General features: G+C 36.6%; 1 protein-coding gene across 1 annotated transcript in view; it reads left to right on the plus strand.

Moving 5' to 3' along the window:
- LOC140736150 (transcription initiation factor TFIID subunit 4-like) overlaps nucleotides 1-18,174 on the plus strand; it is a 114,289-nt gene that overhangs the window by 61,587 nt on the left and 34,528 nt on the right. Inside the window, exons 2-4 of the mRNA XM_073061978.1 lie at nucleotides 77-231; nucleotides 8,507-8,623; nucleotides 9,486-9,635. Of these exons, the coding sequence (XP_072918079.1) occupies nucleotides 77-231; nucleotides 8,507-8,623; nucleotides 9,486-9,635 (422 nt within the window). The remainder of the gene's footprint in view (nucleotides 1-76; nucleotides 232-8,506; nucleotides 8,624-9,485; nucleotides 9,636-18,174) is intronic.

Below are 18,174 nucleotides of genomic sequence, written 5' to 3' on the forward strand. Positions count from 1 at the left end.
TGGAAAGTGGATGAAAATATCCTTTACCAGAATCTTAGTGAACAGGAATCCTAAGTTAATTTCTTTCTGTGTCTAGGAATGGTCCTTGTGCGTAGTGACAGCGGGCAGTTGATGCTGATTCCCCAGCAAGCTCTGCAGCAGATGCAGTCACAAGCTCAGTCTCAAGGGGCACTCACTTCACGATCTGCCACACCCACTAGTGCTCCTCCAGTTCAGATTTCAACTGTACAGGTAAGGTGAAGAAACCTCAGAAACTGGATTTGCCTGGTTATTTTAAGGCAGCCTTGCCTGCTTTGCTTTTGCCATTGCATTTTATTCACTCCTAATTAAATCTAATTTAAAGCTTTTTGTGCAATTTTGTCCAAATAATGGAAATCGGTCTGGATTTGAAAACCATTTTTATTGTCAAAAACATATCTGGATTTGATTGGTATTAGTTTATTATTGTTACATGTTCTATGATGCAGTGAAAAACTGTTTACTTGTACAGATCAAATCATTACACAGTGCACTGAGCTAGACAATGGTAAAACAATAACAGTGCAGAATAAAGTGTAAAAGCTACCAAAACAAGTGTAGGGCATGTGAACAATAAAGTACAAGATCATAATGAGGTAAATTGTGAGGCTAAGAGTCCATCTTATCTCACAAGAGGTCTGTTCAAGAGTCTGGTAATAGTTGGATAGAAACTGTCTTAGAGTCTGGTGGAACATATGTTCTGCACACATCTGTTAGTATCTGAGCAAAATGTAAGTTTCTTATAATCTTCAGAACGTTTTCCTACCTTACATTATGGATTGAAAGCAGGAAAACTCATTAGAGTCAGAAAAGAACAACAAGTAAGGAATACAAGGAGCTGAAGTGTGAAGTACAACGACGCTGCAGGCTTGACAAAGAGGCATACCTACAACGCATCTACTCCAACATGGAAAATGAGGCTAACAAAGGCAACAGCAACATAGCTTATGCTGCAGTAAAATAACTTACCGGTACCTTCACACAAAGAATTGGTGCAGTCAAAAATGACGAAGGAAAAATTCTGACAGAAGATGCAGATGTGAAGGAAAGGTGGCTCGAGTACACCAAGAAACCGAGAAAATTAAAAAGAATAAAGCACCTGGTCCAGACAACATACCAGCAGAACTACTGAAAGCAACAGGCACCTCAATGGCCCACATCTTGCATCGCATTGTCTGCACCATCTGGAAGACTGGCAAATAGCCAACAGACTGGTGCAAATCTGTCTACATTCCAGTTCCCAAGAAAGGGGACCTCCTGCAGTGCAGTGATTACAGAACAGTTGCATTGATATCACACGCCAGCAATGTTCTACACACAATGATCTCTGAGAGACTAAAGAACTGCGTAGATAGAGAAATTGCACTCAAACAGGCTGGCTTCAGGAGTGGCCAAGGTACCAGGGACCAGTTCTTCAACATGAACCTAATAATGGAGAAAATGAGAGAGGTCAATACCCCCTGTACATCTGCTTCATAGACTACTCAAAAGCATTTTACTGTGTACAATACACCAAACTGTGGATAACAATGATTCAACTGGGCGTAGCACCACACCTAGTGGCTCTTCTAGAAACACTGTATGCAAAGCAATCCTCCAGCCTTCGGACCACATCTGGTGAGGCTGAATCATTCTGCAATGGGAAAGGAGTCTGCCAAGGTTGCATCCTTTCTCCATACCTTTTTAACATCTACACTGAGATCATGACACTGGCAATTCCAGACAACACTGGCATTAAAATAGGAGGAAGAACCATTAGTAACTTGAGATACGCAGATGACACAGCCCTGCTAGCCACAACAGATGAAGACCTACAAGCACTACTCAATAACGTTGCAAAAGTCTCTGCTGAATTTGGATTGCTGATAAATGGCAAAAAGACCAAAGTTATGGTGATAAGCAAAACTGCAATTCAAGCTGACATCTACATCAGAAACGACAAGGTCGAACAAGTGTCTTCCTTTATATACCTCGGTGCAGAACTAAATGACACAAATGAACGCAGCAAGGAAATAAGGCAAAGATTAGCAATGGCATGCACAAGCACTACCAAACTCTGGAACATCTGGAAAGATAGATCTGTGAGCACCGACACCAGGATACGCCTCCTCAAGAGTCTCGTCTGGCCAGTAGCCCTATATGGCTGTGAAACATGGACCCTAAAAGCAGCTGATGGAAAGAAGTTGACAGCATTTGAGATGTGGACATACAGACGAAAATCCTCTGGGTATCATACATTGAAAGGAAATCCAACAATTTCATCCTAGAGAAGATTGGCATGATACCAATACTTCTGGAAACCATTATCCAAAGGAATCTTTGTTATTTTGGACACCTCCAGAACTGATGACACACTGGAACGAACTGTGCTTGAAGGCAGAGTAGAAGGAAACCGCTTCCGAGGCAGACAGAGGACAACCTGGATCAACAACATCAGGAAGTGGACCAGCCTCACCGCCAGAGATACAAGAGGTTTGACCACTGACAGATCACAGTGGAAGAAAGTGGTCGCCAAGGCTCTGGCAGAGTATGGCACATGAGGATGATGCTACACTTTATTTATTACAAGCCAGCAACAGATGCCCTTTAGCAAATGAATTCAGTATTATGTAAGAGTTGATCCATAACAATAAATTTTCAGATATGTGCTCTCAAAATAGTTTTAAACAATCATTAGATGGAAAATAGTTTCTGCACTCAACATTAATTGCAAGGAAATGGAATTTCCTCACAAAGGATCATGGTGATAAAATCTTAAGATGTAATTATTGTATGAATTGGCTTCTTAATAGTGTTCTTAATTGATAATTGCTGCTTTTCTCCTCCTTTACAATTTTCTATCTGTACTTGTTGAGAGCATTGCAAATAGAATATGGCAATGCTGGTAGGCTGCAAAGTAAGATTTCCAGAAGATCAATTGGCATAAAATTAGTAAATTAAGCGACCACTTGCATACAGTCTTACAGATTATTTTTACAAGTTTTACAGCTTCAGGCACCTGAGGACAATTCTACACTTTGTTAGTGCCTGTGTGAAATTTGCATGTTGTTTAAATGATGGTGTGCTTTCATCTGGATGCTTTGGTTTCTTACCATATTCGAAAAATGAGTTGATAAGTGATCTGGGTTCAGTACATTACTGCTTTATGTAAACTAATGACATTATGAATCCGAATTAGTTAATAAGCATGTGTGAGATAGAATAGATTTAAAGTTTAAAGTAAATTTATTATCAAAGTACATATATGTCACCAAATATAACCCTGAGATTCATTTTTTTTCTTGCAGGCATTTTCAATAAATCCATAGTACAATAATAACCATAATAAAATCAATGAAAGACCACACCAACGTGGGCATTCAACCAGGGTACAAAAATCAACAAACTGTACAAATACAAAAAGAAAGAAAGAATAATAGATAAATAATACATTTTAAGAACATGAGATGAAAAGTCCTTGAAAGTGAATCTGTGGTTTGGGGGAACATTTCAATGATGGGGCAAGTGTACAGTAACTGAGTGGAGTTATCCCCTTTGGTTCAAGAGCCTGATGGATGAGGGGTAATAACTGTTCCTAAACATGTTGGTTTGAGTTCTGAGGCTCCTGTACCACCTTCCTGATGACAGCAGTGAGAAGAGAGCATGACCTAGGTGGTAGGGATCCCTGATGATGAATGCTGTTTTCCTGTGACAACGCTTGGTGTAAATATGTTCAATGATGGGGAGGGCTTTATCCGTGATGGACTGGGCCGTATCAACTATTTTTTGTAGGATTTGCCATTCAAAAGCATTGGTGTTTCCATACTAAGTTGTGATTCAGTCAGTCAGTATATTGTCCACCATATATTCATAGACGTTTGTCAAAGTTTTAGATGTCATGCTGAATCTTTGCAAATTCCTAAAGAAGTAGAGGCCCTGCCATGCTTTCTTCATAATTACACTTGTGTGCTGGGCCCAGGACAGGACCTCCGAAATGATAACTCAGAAGAATTTAAAATTGCTGATGCTCACCACCTCTGATCCTCTGGCTCATGGACCTCCAGTTTCTTTCCCCTGAAGTCCTGAAGATTGGGGAGTATAGAGAAACGTGGAGAGGGAAATGCGACAAATGGGATTGGCATGAACTCAGATCGAGTAGCTTCCTTCTATGGTGTCATAAGTACAGGATACATAAGTCATCACAAAGAAGGCATGCGGTGCTTCAACTTAAAAAGGACATTTCAGCGTATCACCAAAATCTTTGACAAACTTCTGTTGATCACAGTGGTTGCATCATGGCCTGGTATAGGAACATCATTTCCCAGGATGGGAAAAGTTACAGAAAATGGTGGATACAGCCCAGAGGCAATTACTGCTGCACCATTGAGTACATTTACATGGAGCAGTGCCCAAGAAAGCATCGTCAATTATCATATACCTTCACCATCCCTCTTCTCTCTAGTAGCATTGGGCAGGAGGTACAGAAACTTGGGTCCCATAGCGCCAGGTTCAGGAGCAGTTACTACCCTAAACCATCAGGTTCCCGAACTGGCATGGATAACTTCAATTACCACTACTCTGAACTGATTCTATGACCTCCAAACTCACTTCCAAGGACACTTTACAACTCGTGTTCTCAGTAATTTTATTTGCACAATTTGTTTTCTTTTACAGTTTGGTTGTTTGTCAGTCTTTCTTTGTGTATGGATTTTTGTTAATTCTATTGTATTTTTCCCTGTAAGTGCCTGCATTAAAATGAATCTCAAGGTAATATATGGTAACGTATACATTGATAATAAGTTTACTTAAAACTTTGAGAAAAATCTGCAGGAAGTTTACTTAATAGAAAAATAGGAGTTGTCATCTTGGCACATGATTCTAGAATAGTATTTTTATGGTAGGAAATACCAGGAAATTAAATTTGATACCAGAATGGTAAATAATATTTTCAAAATAGAGAACTTTTTAGAAAAAAAAATCATCTAATAAGATTGTTTTAAAACATCATGAATTTTTATGTTCCTAATATCAACCTGATTGACATAGCATCTTTTCTGAATGATATGTTGCTGCTTGAACTGATCAGTGATTAAAATGTCATAATTAATTACAGAAAATCTTCAGCAGTGAGGCAGCATCTGTTGAAAAGAGAAAAAGATCTTCAATTTGAAACTAACTCTGCTTCCTTTTCCACAGAAGTTTTCTGTCCTACTGAGCCTTTCCAGCATTTTCTATTTTTATTTCCTATATCTGCAGTCTTTTGATATTTGGTGAAAATTTAGGTTGCTAAAATGTGGAAAGTGCAAAGTACATGTACAGGGTTTCTTTTAACACTAAACCAAAGCATGACAGTCTCAAGGTCTCTCTTCCATATTGGTTTTCCAATTTAATCACTGTTGTAAAAATAGGGCTCCGTTATCTTCACAGAATCTCTGAAAAAAAACTTTCTTTGTTCCAGTGGCATCTCTTTCCCCAGTGTCTTTTATTTCTTTGGATAATTCCATGTCAAATTTTCTTCTGGGCCCTGCAGCATCATTACAAATTCAAGCTATTATCTTGACATTATCAGCAGTACCTAGTGTATTTGATAATTTCCCCTAGTGAACTGCATATTGACAACGTGAATGTCAAGAAGAAAGACTGCAATTTGTAGGATGCCAACTCTGAGGGTTTAGCACTATAATGGAACTGAGTAAAAATGATTAATTTACTGGAAAGTTATTTTGTAAAGAGATTAGTCATATTTTAAACACATAGGCTGGGTTAATCATTTCTGTTGTTCTCTGAGCTTTCCTATGTAATAACTAGTTTAGAATAATAAACACAGGAGATTCTGCAGATGCTGAAAATCCAGAGTAACACACACAAAATGCTGGAGGAACTCAGCAGGTTGGGCAACATCTATGGAAAGGAATTAACAGTTGACTCTTAGGCTGAGATTCTTCATCAGGACTTTAAAATGTCTAGGTTACTAGAAGTGAATTCTTACCAATTTTACATGCTAGAGAAAACTCTATCATTATGAAAAAAAAGTTTTTAATAACTTGAAAAGCAACCTTGCAATCATCTGGAACAACTTTAGCACAATCTAAGTGTACTGGATAGTTCTATATATTAATCCAATTGTAGCTATATCTACTATAGTTAGATTCAAGCATTACTACTGGTATTCTGTGTAATAAGTTTCACTTGAGGCTAATTCTAATATGATGTAATCCAAACTTGGTCTTTTTCAGGGCTATAGCTTTTTTAACCATTTCAATTTACTCATACAAACCTAAACTATGTGATTTTATTTAGTCTTTAATCTTGGTAGTGTGATAAGTTGTGTTTCAGCTAGACCTCTTAAAGAAACCCTTCACAAGGATATATTAAAGTTCATGGTCAGTAATGTGTAAGTGTTCATGGTTATTTTTATAGCCCACTATTATATTACTATAAATATTCTTAAATATAAAAAGGTACAAAAGGCAAATGATCTCTCTGATGGAATTATTTGAAAAGATGTTATCATGAATGGACTCATTAAGCATAACAGACATAATTGATAAAAGTCTTATCTTCAAGTCTATATTTCCATACAGTTACCACACTTCAACATTTGGATCAGTTGAAGGTTTTTTTTTTAAGCTGATACAGCTGACCAGGTAGATCTGAACCAAAATGTAGAAGCTGTATTGAGTTCTGACTTTAGAGCCGAATGTGTTAAGAGCCTCACCACTGAGTACTTGTTCAGTTTTGTACTTTATATTTATCATTCATATTTCATAGGTTCAGAAAAATTATTCTTTTAAAAACATTAGTAATTGAATATTGAGATATTACTAGAAGTTTATTTTTTAGACTATACAACTTGGCAAAATAATGTTTGGTGAAGTTTCATTTTTGGCAAGTGCTCTTTTCTTTAAATATTCCCATCATCGCAGAAAAAAATATGAAAAACTTTATAGGGACCAGGAGAAAAAGGAGCAATACTAGGTCATTTATTGTTGAAGAAACTGTCATTCAGAAACATGCTACTTGTGTTATTTTCCTGATTTGTATCATTGTTCACTATGTGAATAGGGTTTACCTATCCAAGGTCAGATTGACATCTTATAGAAATTGTTACTGGCATCGGTGGGGGTGGGGGGTGGGGTAGTAAAGATCATTCTACAGGAAATAGTTCTCTCTTGATAGTACAATTTCAATTGTGCTTGTTAATACACCTGAACTTTAGTCCTGCTACAAATATATCCATTCATTTTGTGCATCTAACTTTGTTTGTCAACTTTAAATGCTAATTTTTCCACATTCCTTATGGTTCAGATCAAATTAAGCCAAATAGCCAATAGGACCATTTCAGTTTATTGCAAATTTCTCTAACCCAACTTTTTAATCATTTAATATTAATAAGATGTCCATAGATGAATCCAATGTAAGGTTGTAAATCTCAATTAGCAGCTCAGATGTCATGAATTCAAATTCTACCACTTAGACATAAAGTACCCTCCAATAGCTCCCTGAAACTCGCTACACAGGTTGATAGGGTGGTTAAGGCAGCATATGGAATGCTTGCCTTTATTAGTCGAAGCACTAAATTCAAAGATCAGGAAATTATCTTGCAGTTTTGTAAAACCCTATTTTGGCCGCATTTGGAGTATTTCATACGGTTCTGGTCTGCCCATTATTGAAGGATATTGAGGCTTTGGAGAGGGTGCTGAAGGTGATTACCTAATCCAGCATGTTACCTGGATTAGATTGCATGTGCTATAATGAGAGGTTGGACAGACTTGGTTTGTTTTCTTTGGAACAGTGGAGATCTGATAGAAGTTTATAAGATTGAGAGGCATAGATAGACAGTCAGTATTTTACTAGGAGTTGAATTTCTCATTCCAGAGGTATTTAAGGTGAGAATGTGAGCTGTGAGGGGCAAGTTCTTTATGCAGAGTGGTGAGTTTCTAGAATGTGCTGCCTGGGGTGATGTTAGAGGCAGAAGCATTAGAGACTTTTTAAAGAGACATTTAGATAGGCACATGAATGTGAGAAAAATGGAAAGATATGGACATTGTGTCAGCAGACAGATTAGTTTAGTTGGCCATTTGATTACTAATTTAATTGGTTTGACACAACATTGTGGGCTGAAGGGCCTGTTCCTGTGCTGTACTGTTTTATATTCTAATATTATTTTAGGATAGCATCCAATGAAAATATAGCCATCAGTGGTTATGATAACCTAACCAACCAACTCATTAATGTCCTTCAGGAGAGGTGACCTACCACCTATTTTTTTCAGATTTGTTCACTCTCCGAGGTGCTGAAAGCTGACATTAAATAGTTCCAAATGATTGTATGTGCATTAGTCTGAAGAACTTTTTCTTTAAACAATGGATGTTTGTTTACTAATCTGAGTATTTCAATGCTGATTATTAAAGTATTACATTTAAAATCATTCCAGTTTTTATAACAATCAGAATCTCAATAAATGACTGGCCTCTTTTTGTTTCCTCTTGCTTTTCATTATTTCTAGGCACCAGGAACACAAATAATTGCACGGCAAGTAACACCTACAATCATCAAACCGGTTTCTCAAACACAGACTGCAGTACAAGTGACGACAGCACTTCAGCGACCTCCAGCTGTACAGGTATTGTTCTGAATCAGATTAATCAATTTGAACAATAAATTCAATTTCACTTGAGGGGGAAAGAAACAGACAGCAATAGCCTACCACTGGCTGTGGGAAAGAAGAAACAAAGTGGTAAAACAAGAACCAAATTAAAACTACATTTTTTGCTCTGAAATTGCATTGCACACTATGTTTGGGCAATCATCTATAGTTTCAATTCCATCATCCAGGACCAGCTTGTAGTTTGACACTGGTTTGCAAATAGGAAAGCCATCACTTCATCTCATTTTTCCCTCAGGTTATGCAAGGATACCATGTGGGTGGATGGATTAAGATCCAGATCCACATGGTCTTGGTGAATGATGAAGTAAGCTGGAGGTGCTGAATAACCTACTTCCTGTTTTCAATTTACTGTCCCAGAACTTGACAGTATATTTTACTTAAATGAAAATACTAATTTTTAAGAATTGGAATCAATTTATTAAATTACCCCATGTAAATTTTAATACAATTTAATCAAATAATATACTTTCATTTTCCATGTATTATCTCTTCCTCTGATCAGTCATACTGCTGAGCTTTAAGATTGTGGTTTTGAGCCCTGTTTCAGCAATGCATACATAACGTAGGTTGCCACTACAGCACAGTTCTAAGAGAATACAGGCTATTATATGTTCTTAGTCAGGGCTTTCTCCCTTTTGGGTTCGACAGGAAGAATTTGTGGTAGCTTTTAAGAAAGAGTTTTCCAGCATTATCCATCCGTCATCCAGATGTTTTAGTAATGAATCATCTTCCCATTGGTGAGGCCTTGTTACCTGCAAATCAGATGCCACGTATCACTGAATTACAAAAAAAGTGATTAATTTAAATTTTCTTACAGTCTCAGATTGTAATAAGTGGAGCAACATCTGCAGCCTCTATAGGGACAGCAACAACAGTTCAACCAGGAACACCACAGAGAACTGTGCAGACATTGACAGCAGCCACAGGTGCTCCAACGTCACAGATACTGCAACCCACTGCGTCAGCGGTAAGAATCAATTATGTGTAACCCATGTAGTAGCAGCTTAGTAACAATATGGTGCTCAAAACTTTTTGTGAGGCTAGAACTTTTTAAATGTTTAAGAAATTAAATTTTTATAAAATTTCAGTTGAAAGCTAAATTAAGCATAATACTCAATAGTTCATATAAAGAAAAAGATAACAGATAACAAATTAAGAAATTTTCTGTTTAATACTACACTTCCAAAAGTATTTTCAATCCAGTTAAACTTCATCTCTCTGCAGCAATGGAATGAAACAAACATATCCATTGTAGCCTTTGATAGCTTTGAAGAAGTAATAGCTTACTGTAAGATTTAAAAGTAACAATTCTTGAAGATTGTGCAGCCAGGAATGGTTTGATAATAGATAGTCAATGGATAATATTCAAAAACAGTATATATTACTGCATGTGTTTTGTCATGTGCTTCATTTAATTGGTAAAATTGTGAATTAACATAAATACTCAATTATTCATGCCTAGCAAAATGAGTAAAGGGAACTCCATCATTGCTTACAAAGGAAATTAGCATAGCATCAGATCCAAAAAGTAGGCTTATAAAATTGTTAAAGTAGCAGACCTGAACATTTGGGAGCACTTTAGATTTCAACAAAGAAAAACTAAAAGATTAAGAGGAGGGAGGTGGAGTTTGAGAACAAGCTCACAGGGAACATAAAAAGACAATGGTGAAAATTTTCAATAGATACATGAGAAGAGTTCTACAATGTAGATCCCAGAGGACACAAAGTAGGTTTCAAAGATCCTCCCAGATATATTGGGATACAAAAGTGTAAAGAGAGGAAGGAATTATAGGAAGTCATTATTAATAAAAATCCTAGAGTAGTAAAGAAAGTGGCTTTAGAAATAGTGGATGCTTTCGTGGTCAAGGATGTATGTTAAAGCTTAATAAGGCATTGGTCAGGCTCCACTTGGAGTACTATAAGTGTTTTGGACCCCATCTCTAAAAATAGTAAATGTTTGCATTGGAGTGGGTCCTGAGAACATTCATGAGAATTATCCTAGGAATGAAAGGGTTAACATATGAGCATATTAACATATTTACCTCCTCCTTTCTGAGCCTGTACTCAGCCTTAGAATAAAAGGACACCCCTTTAGAACAGAGATGAGAAGGAGATTTCTTAAGCCAGAGGGTGATGAGTCGGTGGAATTCAGTGGCATAGACTACTGTAGAAGCCAACTCACTGGGCATAACTAAAGTGAAAGTTGATACATTCTCGATTAGTAAGGGTGTTATATAAAAAAAATTTATGATGTATGACCTATCTTTAAATTTTTGATTACAGAGTGGTATTTACCTTTGTGATATGCTATAACATTTTGATCAATTTTATTACAATATATGAATGTACACAATGTATGTTGATGTATCTATGTGTTGCACTCTGTAAATCTTGTTTTTTCTTCTGAATAAAAATATTATAAAAAGAAAAGTAAGGGTGTTAAAGGTTACAGAGAGAAGGCAGAAGAATGGGGTTGAGTGGGAAAATAAATTAGCCATGATTGAAAGGTGAAACAGACTTACTGCCCATTCACTTTGTGGCTCTCCAGGTTATGCATTTTGAGATGCTCTCCTGAACACCACTGTTGTAATGCATGGTTATTTGAATGATTCACCACCTTGTCAGCTTGAAGCAGTCTGGCCATTCTCCTCTACCCTCTCTCATTAACAAGGTGTTTTTGCCCACAGAACTGCTGCTCACTGGCTGTTTTTTGTTTTTCACACCATTCTCTGTAACCTCTAGAGACTCTTGTGTTTGAAAATCCCCATCTGGCACCAGCAATCATTCCATGGTCGATTTGATCATATTTCTTCCCCATTTTGATGTTTGGTCTGACTAGCAACTGAACCTCTTGATCATGTCTGCATCCCTTTATGCATTGAGTTGCCATCACATGATTGGCTGATTAGGTATTTGGATTAATGTGCAGGTGTACAGGTGCACCTAATAAAGTGAACACTGAGTGTCTATTATAGAAAATACAATAATAGAACACTTGGAAAGCTATAAAGTGACTGGATAAAGCTAGTATTGGTTCATAAAATGCAAATCATTCTGAACATATCTATAGGAACTAACTATCAGTATTTCTATGATCTATATAGTGCCTATAAAAAGTATTCACACCCCCTTGGAAGTTTTCATGTTTTAATGATTTACAACATTGAATCACACTGGATTTAATTTGGCTTTTTAACAATGATCAACAGAATAGAATCTTTGTGTCAAAGAGAAAACATATTTCTACAAATTGGTTTGAATTTATTACAATTATTAAACACAAAATAATTGATTGCATAATTACTCCCCACCCCCCTTCAAGTCAGTATTTAGTAGATGAACCTTTGACAGCAAGTCCAGTCTTGAGTCTAAGTGGATAGGTGTCTATTAGCTTTGTACATCTTGACACTTCAATTTTTTACCCCATTCTTCCTTACAAAACTGCTAAAGTTCTGTCAGATTGCATGGGGATTGTGAATGAACAACCCTTTTTCAGACACAAATTCTCAACTGGATTGAAGTCTGGACTCTGATTTGGACACTCCAGGACATTAACTTTGCTGTTTTTAAGTCATTCCTGTGTAGCTTTGGCTTTATACCTGGGGTCATTGTCTTGCTGGAAAACAAATCTTCTCCCAAGTTGCAGTTCTCTTGCAGATTGCATCAGGTTTTCCTCAGGATTTCCCTGTATTTTGCTGCATTCATTTTACTCTCTACCTTCACAAGTCTTCCAAGGTCTGCTACAGTGAAGCATCCCCACAGCATGATGCAGCCACCACCATACTTCAGGGTGGAGATGGTGTGTTTTTGATAATGTGTGGTGTTTGGCTTACACCAAACATAGCATTTACTCTGATGGCCAAAAAGCTCAGTTTTGGTTTCATCAGACCATAGAACCTTCTTCTAGTTGACTTCTGAGTTTTTCACATACCTTCTGGCAAACTCTAGCTGAGATTTCATATGAATTTTTTTTAGCAATGCTTTCTCTTTGCCACTCTCACAAATAAACTGTGACTGGTGAAGCACCCGGGCAACATTTGTATGCTTAGTCTCTCCCATTTCAGCTACTGAAGCTTGTAACTCCTCCAGAGTTGTCATAGGTACCTCCCTCACTAGTCCCCTTCTTGTATGGGCACTCAATTTTTGAGGACGGCCTGCTCTAGGTAAATTTACAGCTGTGCCATATTCTATCCATTTCTTGATGATTGACTTAACTGCACTCCAAGGGATATTCAATGACTTGGAAATTTTCTTTTATCCATCTCTGGACTTGTGCTTTTGAATAACCTATTCAGAATTCTTTGGAGTGTCTTCACGCTGTAGTTTTTGCTAGCATACCAACTCACCAGCATTTGGACCTTCCAGGTACAGGTGTATTTTTACTACAATCAATTGAAACACCTTGACTGCACACAGTTGATCTCAATTTAACTAATTATGTGACTTCTAAACCAATTGGTTGCACCAGTAATGATTTGGTATGTCAGATTAAAGGGGGTGAATACTAATGCAGTCAATTATTTTGTGTTTTATATTTTCAATTAATTTTGATCACTTTGTAGAAATCTGTTTTCACTTTGACACGAAAGAGTCTTTTTCTGTTGATCAGTGTCAAAAAAGGCAAATTAATTAAACTGTGATTCAATGCTGTAAGACAGTAAAACATGAAAACTTCCAAGAGGTGTGAATGCTTTCTATAGACACTATATATTTTTGGATAAAGCAGTGTGTGTCGTTTTTGAACTTTCAGAAGGTTTTTGATAAGGTTACACGACAGAAGCTAGGAGTAATATACTGGCATAAATTGCTGATATGCTGCGGTCAATTTACCCAATTTCCCTCGGGATCAATAAAGTATGTCTGTCTGTCTTTTAAGAGATTCCTGGATAGGTACATGGAGCTCAGAAAAATAGAGGGCTGTGGGTAACCCTAGGTAAATTCTAAAGTAAAGTACATGTTCGGCACTGCATTGTGGGCTGAAGGGCCTGTATTGTGCTGTAGTTTTCTATGTTTCCTATGCTTCTAAATTGAAAATTCGTTGACTGACAGGAAACAAAGAGCAGAAATAAATGGCCTTGATTTCTGGATGGCAGGAAATAACTAGTAGGGTGTCCTGTGGACCCATGTTAATATTCACAAGATGTAATGTGGATTGCAGTTAATTGGGCCATTGATTAAGCGGAGCAGCCACTTATTTGGGCCAACTCACAAAGAACAAAAGCTGATTAAGAAAGTAGCTAGGATTCCCTTTGTTTATTTGGGACACATTGCTACTTAATTGGAACAGAAGACTTCTGCTGAAGTTTCTAACTGGCATCGGCCGTGTGCACTTGCTTAGAGCAAATAGCTTTTAAATAGCATCAGTTGTGTGTGTATGTGTTCAAAAAGCAGTGATTTTTGTCACTGATAGTTGGCGAGAAATAAATGGTAAGACAACTCAGAACCGTTTTGCTTATTACTGCAGTTTCAAGCATACAGGCTTGGAGATGCCAGAAATGGCCGGGAGTAAAATTGAAACAATTTCACTACTTCACGGTAGGAACTACGAAGAATTTCAAGGTATTGACAATCATTGTGAAAATCACTATGTGAATTTTCAACAGTAAAAATCAAGATTTGGAAGATGCAGTCATCAAAAGCATTGTATGAAGGCTGTCCATTGTCTGCTCTAGGTCTCTGCACTGATTTTGTTTTTTTACAATCAAAAGAACACCCCTGCATACATTGCATGAAATCCCCTGACAATAACTATTAGGAACTGATGCACAGTTTTATAGTATTGGCAGTGTTCTAATTGGTTCTGTATTTAATTTAAATACATAATTTGTTATTTCGTTTATATTTTATATACCTTTTTAACTACTTCCTTGAAACTTTGGCTAATTGGGACAGCTGCTTAATAGAGGCAAAATGTACTGCTCCCACTATGTCCCAATTATCCAGAATCCACGGTATTTGGATGATATAATTAAATGTAGCACACCCAACTTTGCAAATGCATACCAGATTGTGTGGTTCTGGAGACAAAAACAGACTGTTGAAATGGCAAAAGGAAGATGCAATGAGATCTTCAGTGTCCTTGAACACCAGTCTCTGAAAGAGCAGGCATATGAAATACTAGCGAGAGGTTTTATGTGTGTGGCTTTTGTGGTATCTGAGAAAGGATGCTCTTGCCTTAGAGAGTCAAAGAGATGTTGTATACAGCTTGAAAAACTCATTATTGGGCACAACTCATTCACACTGGCAAAGTTACATAACTGAGCTGGTTCCATTAGCCCGTGTTAACTCTGCCCTCTAAGATGCATGGATGCTTGGACATGCAGTAACTGAAGTGCTCCTGTGCCTTTGTAATAATATCATTTTGAAATTATTTTAATAAAATTTTGAAATCATGCAAACATAATTTTGAAGTCTATGCTAATATAATTGTGAAATACCCTGTAATTAATTGTGTTAATAAACATCATCCATAAATTTTCTAAATAATAAACACACCACAACCTTTACTTTGAAACATTTTTATATTCAGTGTTTCAAGTACAACACTCTTACAAATTGTGACAGTAAACACAGAATGGAAGTTGGTAAACTCATTGTTTAAAAACCTCTAACGCTATCTAGTCAAGCTTTTCATGCTGGCTGTGAACATGGATTCAGTCATATGAATTTAATCAAATACAAATCCTGATATAGACTAGAAATAGAATGTTCGGATGATCTAATGAGGATTAAGACCCATCTTTCATCTGGATGTGAAATTAATCTGGACAGTTTTTATAGATAGTGGATTTGTAATAAAGACAAATGAGAAAAGTAATATGAAATGTGAAAGATTTTCCTTGTTGTTCTTGTTTCATGATACCCTTCAATTAATAAATAAGATCAAAAGTATGTGATCTTTCAATTTTCATTCTAAATATTCATAATATGCATACTACAAAATGAAACATTTAATATACTGCTCATCTTTTAGGTCATGTAAAATTTCCTGCTGAAAGCAATGGTTGGTCTGTGCAGCTGTTTTAAAAAAAAAAGAGGGGAAATTGCTCATGTCCCTCTAAACCTTTCCTATCAAGGTACCAGTCCAAATGTTTTTTGAATGGTGTAATTGTACCAACCTCTACCACTTCCTCTGGCAAGTCCTTCCATATACATACTATCCTCTGTGTGGAAAATTTGTCCCTCAGGTTCATATTAAATCTCATCTTAAACCTATGCCCTCTTGTTTTGAATCCCTTTACCTTGGGGAGAGTGGGGGGGGGGGGAAGATGACCATTCACCTTATTCTTACCCCTCATAATTTTATAACCTTCTATAGGGTCACCCGTCAGGCCCCTATACAACAGGGATAAACTCCGAGCCTCCTCTTGCAACTCAAACCCTCAGTCCTGGTAACATCTTTGTAAATCTACTTTTGTATCCTTTCCAGTTTAATGACATTAAAGTCATTAAAGGTACAGCTAGGTTTACTGGACTGATTACAGGGATGAAGAGGAATGAATTATAAAAAGATAAGGATAGTAATAGTTCACAGAAGGGAACATCAATTACCTTTACCCCTATTTACAACTCATTAAAGACAGCTGTGAATCCTCTTCAAGCTAGGGATTCAAGTAGCCCATATTTTACCATACATTATCTTGTGTTCCTGTAGTAAGTTAACTTTCATTTCAACTTTAGCTTTTCAACTTTCGTTTCCCTTCAAAAAATATTACTGCTGTTGTTTGGATGAAAAGCTAAGAACCCATTTGCTCCCCCTGCTGGATACAAGATCCCTTGTTATTATTTTGGAGAGCTGAGAATAATTATTCCACTTTCCTATGTATTGTAAAATACTCAACTAAGTCACTAAAGTGTATCAGAATAATTATTGCATTACTGTTTATGGGAACTTGATATTTGTATTTGCCTGGGCCACAGATACATACCCTTGAACTGCTAAAATATTTAGAATATTCCTGTATCATAAAAGGCTCTATGTAATAGCAAGTACTCAGTTTTCTTTCTAAAGTTGACTGAATATATAAAATGTAGGACTCTGTCAAATTCCTGAGTGACACATTAGTAACAAAGTTTGGACTATTTTTTAAAGAAATGCCCATGTTGATAAGAAAGTTTGTAAAACCCTTGCATTCTCAGGTGTAATTGGTAATTTAAGAGATACTGCAGAGGTGGGCCATGTGATTATTATGAAAGATATAATAGAATTTTTATTTACTGATCATATTAAAATATTTTGTTACTGTCTACTCGCAATTCCTTTCATCACTAGTTTTAGACAAATTGAATAATAACTTCCAAGTATACAAGAGAATTATGTTACATATCTGTAAATTTTATGCTTTAATTGTAGAGTTGTGTAGTTAAGGCTACTCTTTCATGATTGATGTAGGTCAGTGTGTCAGCCAAGTACTTTCAGCACTGGAAACCGAAAACTGATTTATGGCTGATGAGTTGAAGAAATGTAGCCATCTGCTGGCAAGGATTCAAACTGCATGACTAAAAAAATAATAAATTCCAAATTTGTATCAACTTTAGGGATAAAGGGGAAGCCTTTTAGGACCGAGATGAGGAGAAACTTCTTCACACACAGAGTGGTGAATCTGTGGAATTCTCTGCCACAGGAAACAGTTGAGGCCAGTTCATTGGCTATATTTAAGAGGGAGTTAGATATGGCCCTTATGGCTAAAGGGATCAGGGGGTATGGAGAGAAAGCAGGTACAGGGTTCTGAGTTGGATGATCAGCCATGATCATACTGAATGGTGGTGCAGGCTCGAAGGGCCGAATGGCCTACTCCTGCACCTATTTTCTATGTTTCTATCTTTCAATTATGTACTAGTTAGTCAATTATAAACACAGCCCACTTTGTAGAAAAGTTGTTGTTGAATTTTAGTGGTGGTAGTTAAATAAGTAATAGAGTTATGCAAGCCCAACACTTTGAACATTAACATCTGTAATGGCTGCATAAAGAATGCATACAAATTCACAGGCATTTTAGCATTAGAAGTCTTCCTTCATAATCTCATTCTGCTGTTGCTGACAAGCCACACACACATTTGATTTAAGAATAACTTGCTATTGGTAGCAGTTTACTTCTTTGCATTGTGTTGCCCTTGGGTTGAAATATACAATTATTTCTGATGCAACCAGGTACTCTTTATTTCCTCCATTCTCCATGGTGGGACATTAAACAGGTTGCTTATGAGAGTTGCCTACAATGCAATGATTTGTTTCCTAGCTCCAACTTAAAACGTAGCCTGGTGATTCTGGAGATATAAGAAGTAGGGTGGTAAAATGAGGTCAAAAGCTTTAAGTCTTTGCTGTTAAATAACAGTAATTTTAGGATCAAATTTTTACTTTAGTTAAGAAATATCTTTCTTATATTTGTAATTTTAATTTATTGGAAATTTGATTCTTATGATTTCTGGATTGGTTGCCATTTAAAAAGGGAAATTGATTTTTTTTTTCAATTACAAAAAAGGAAAAAAGTTAAGTAGGTACTACA

Source organism: Hemitrygon akajei, chromosome 11 (genome assembly GCF_048418815.1).
Source record: "Hemitrygon akajei chromosome 11, sHemAka1.3, whole genome shotgun sequence".
Lineage (NCBI taxonomy): Eukaryota > Metazoa > Chordata > Chondrichthyes > Myliobatiformes > Dasyatidae > Hemitrygon > Hemitrygon akajei.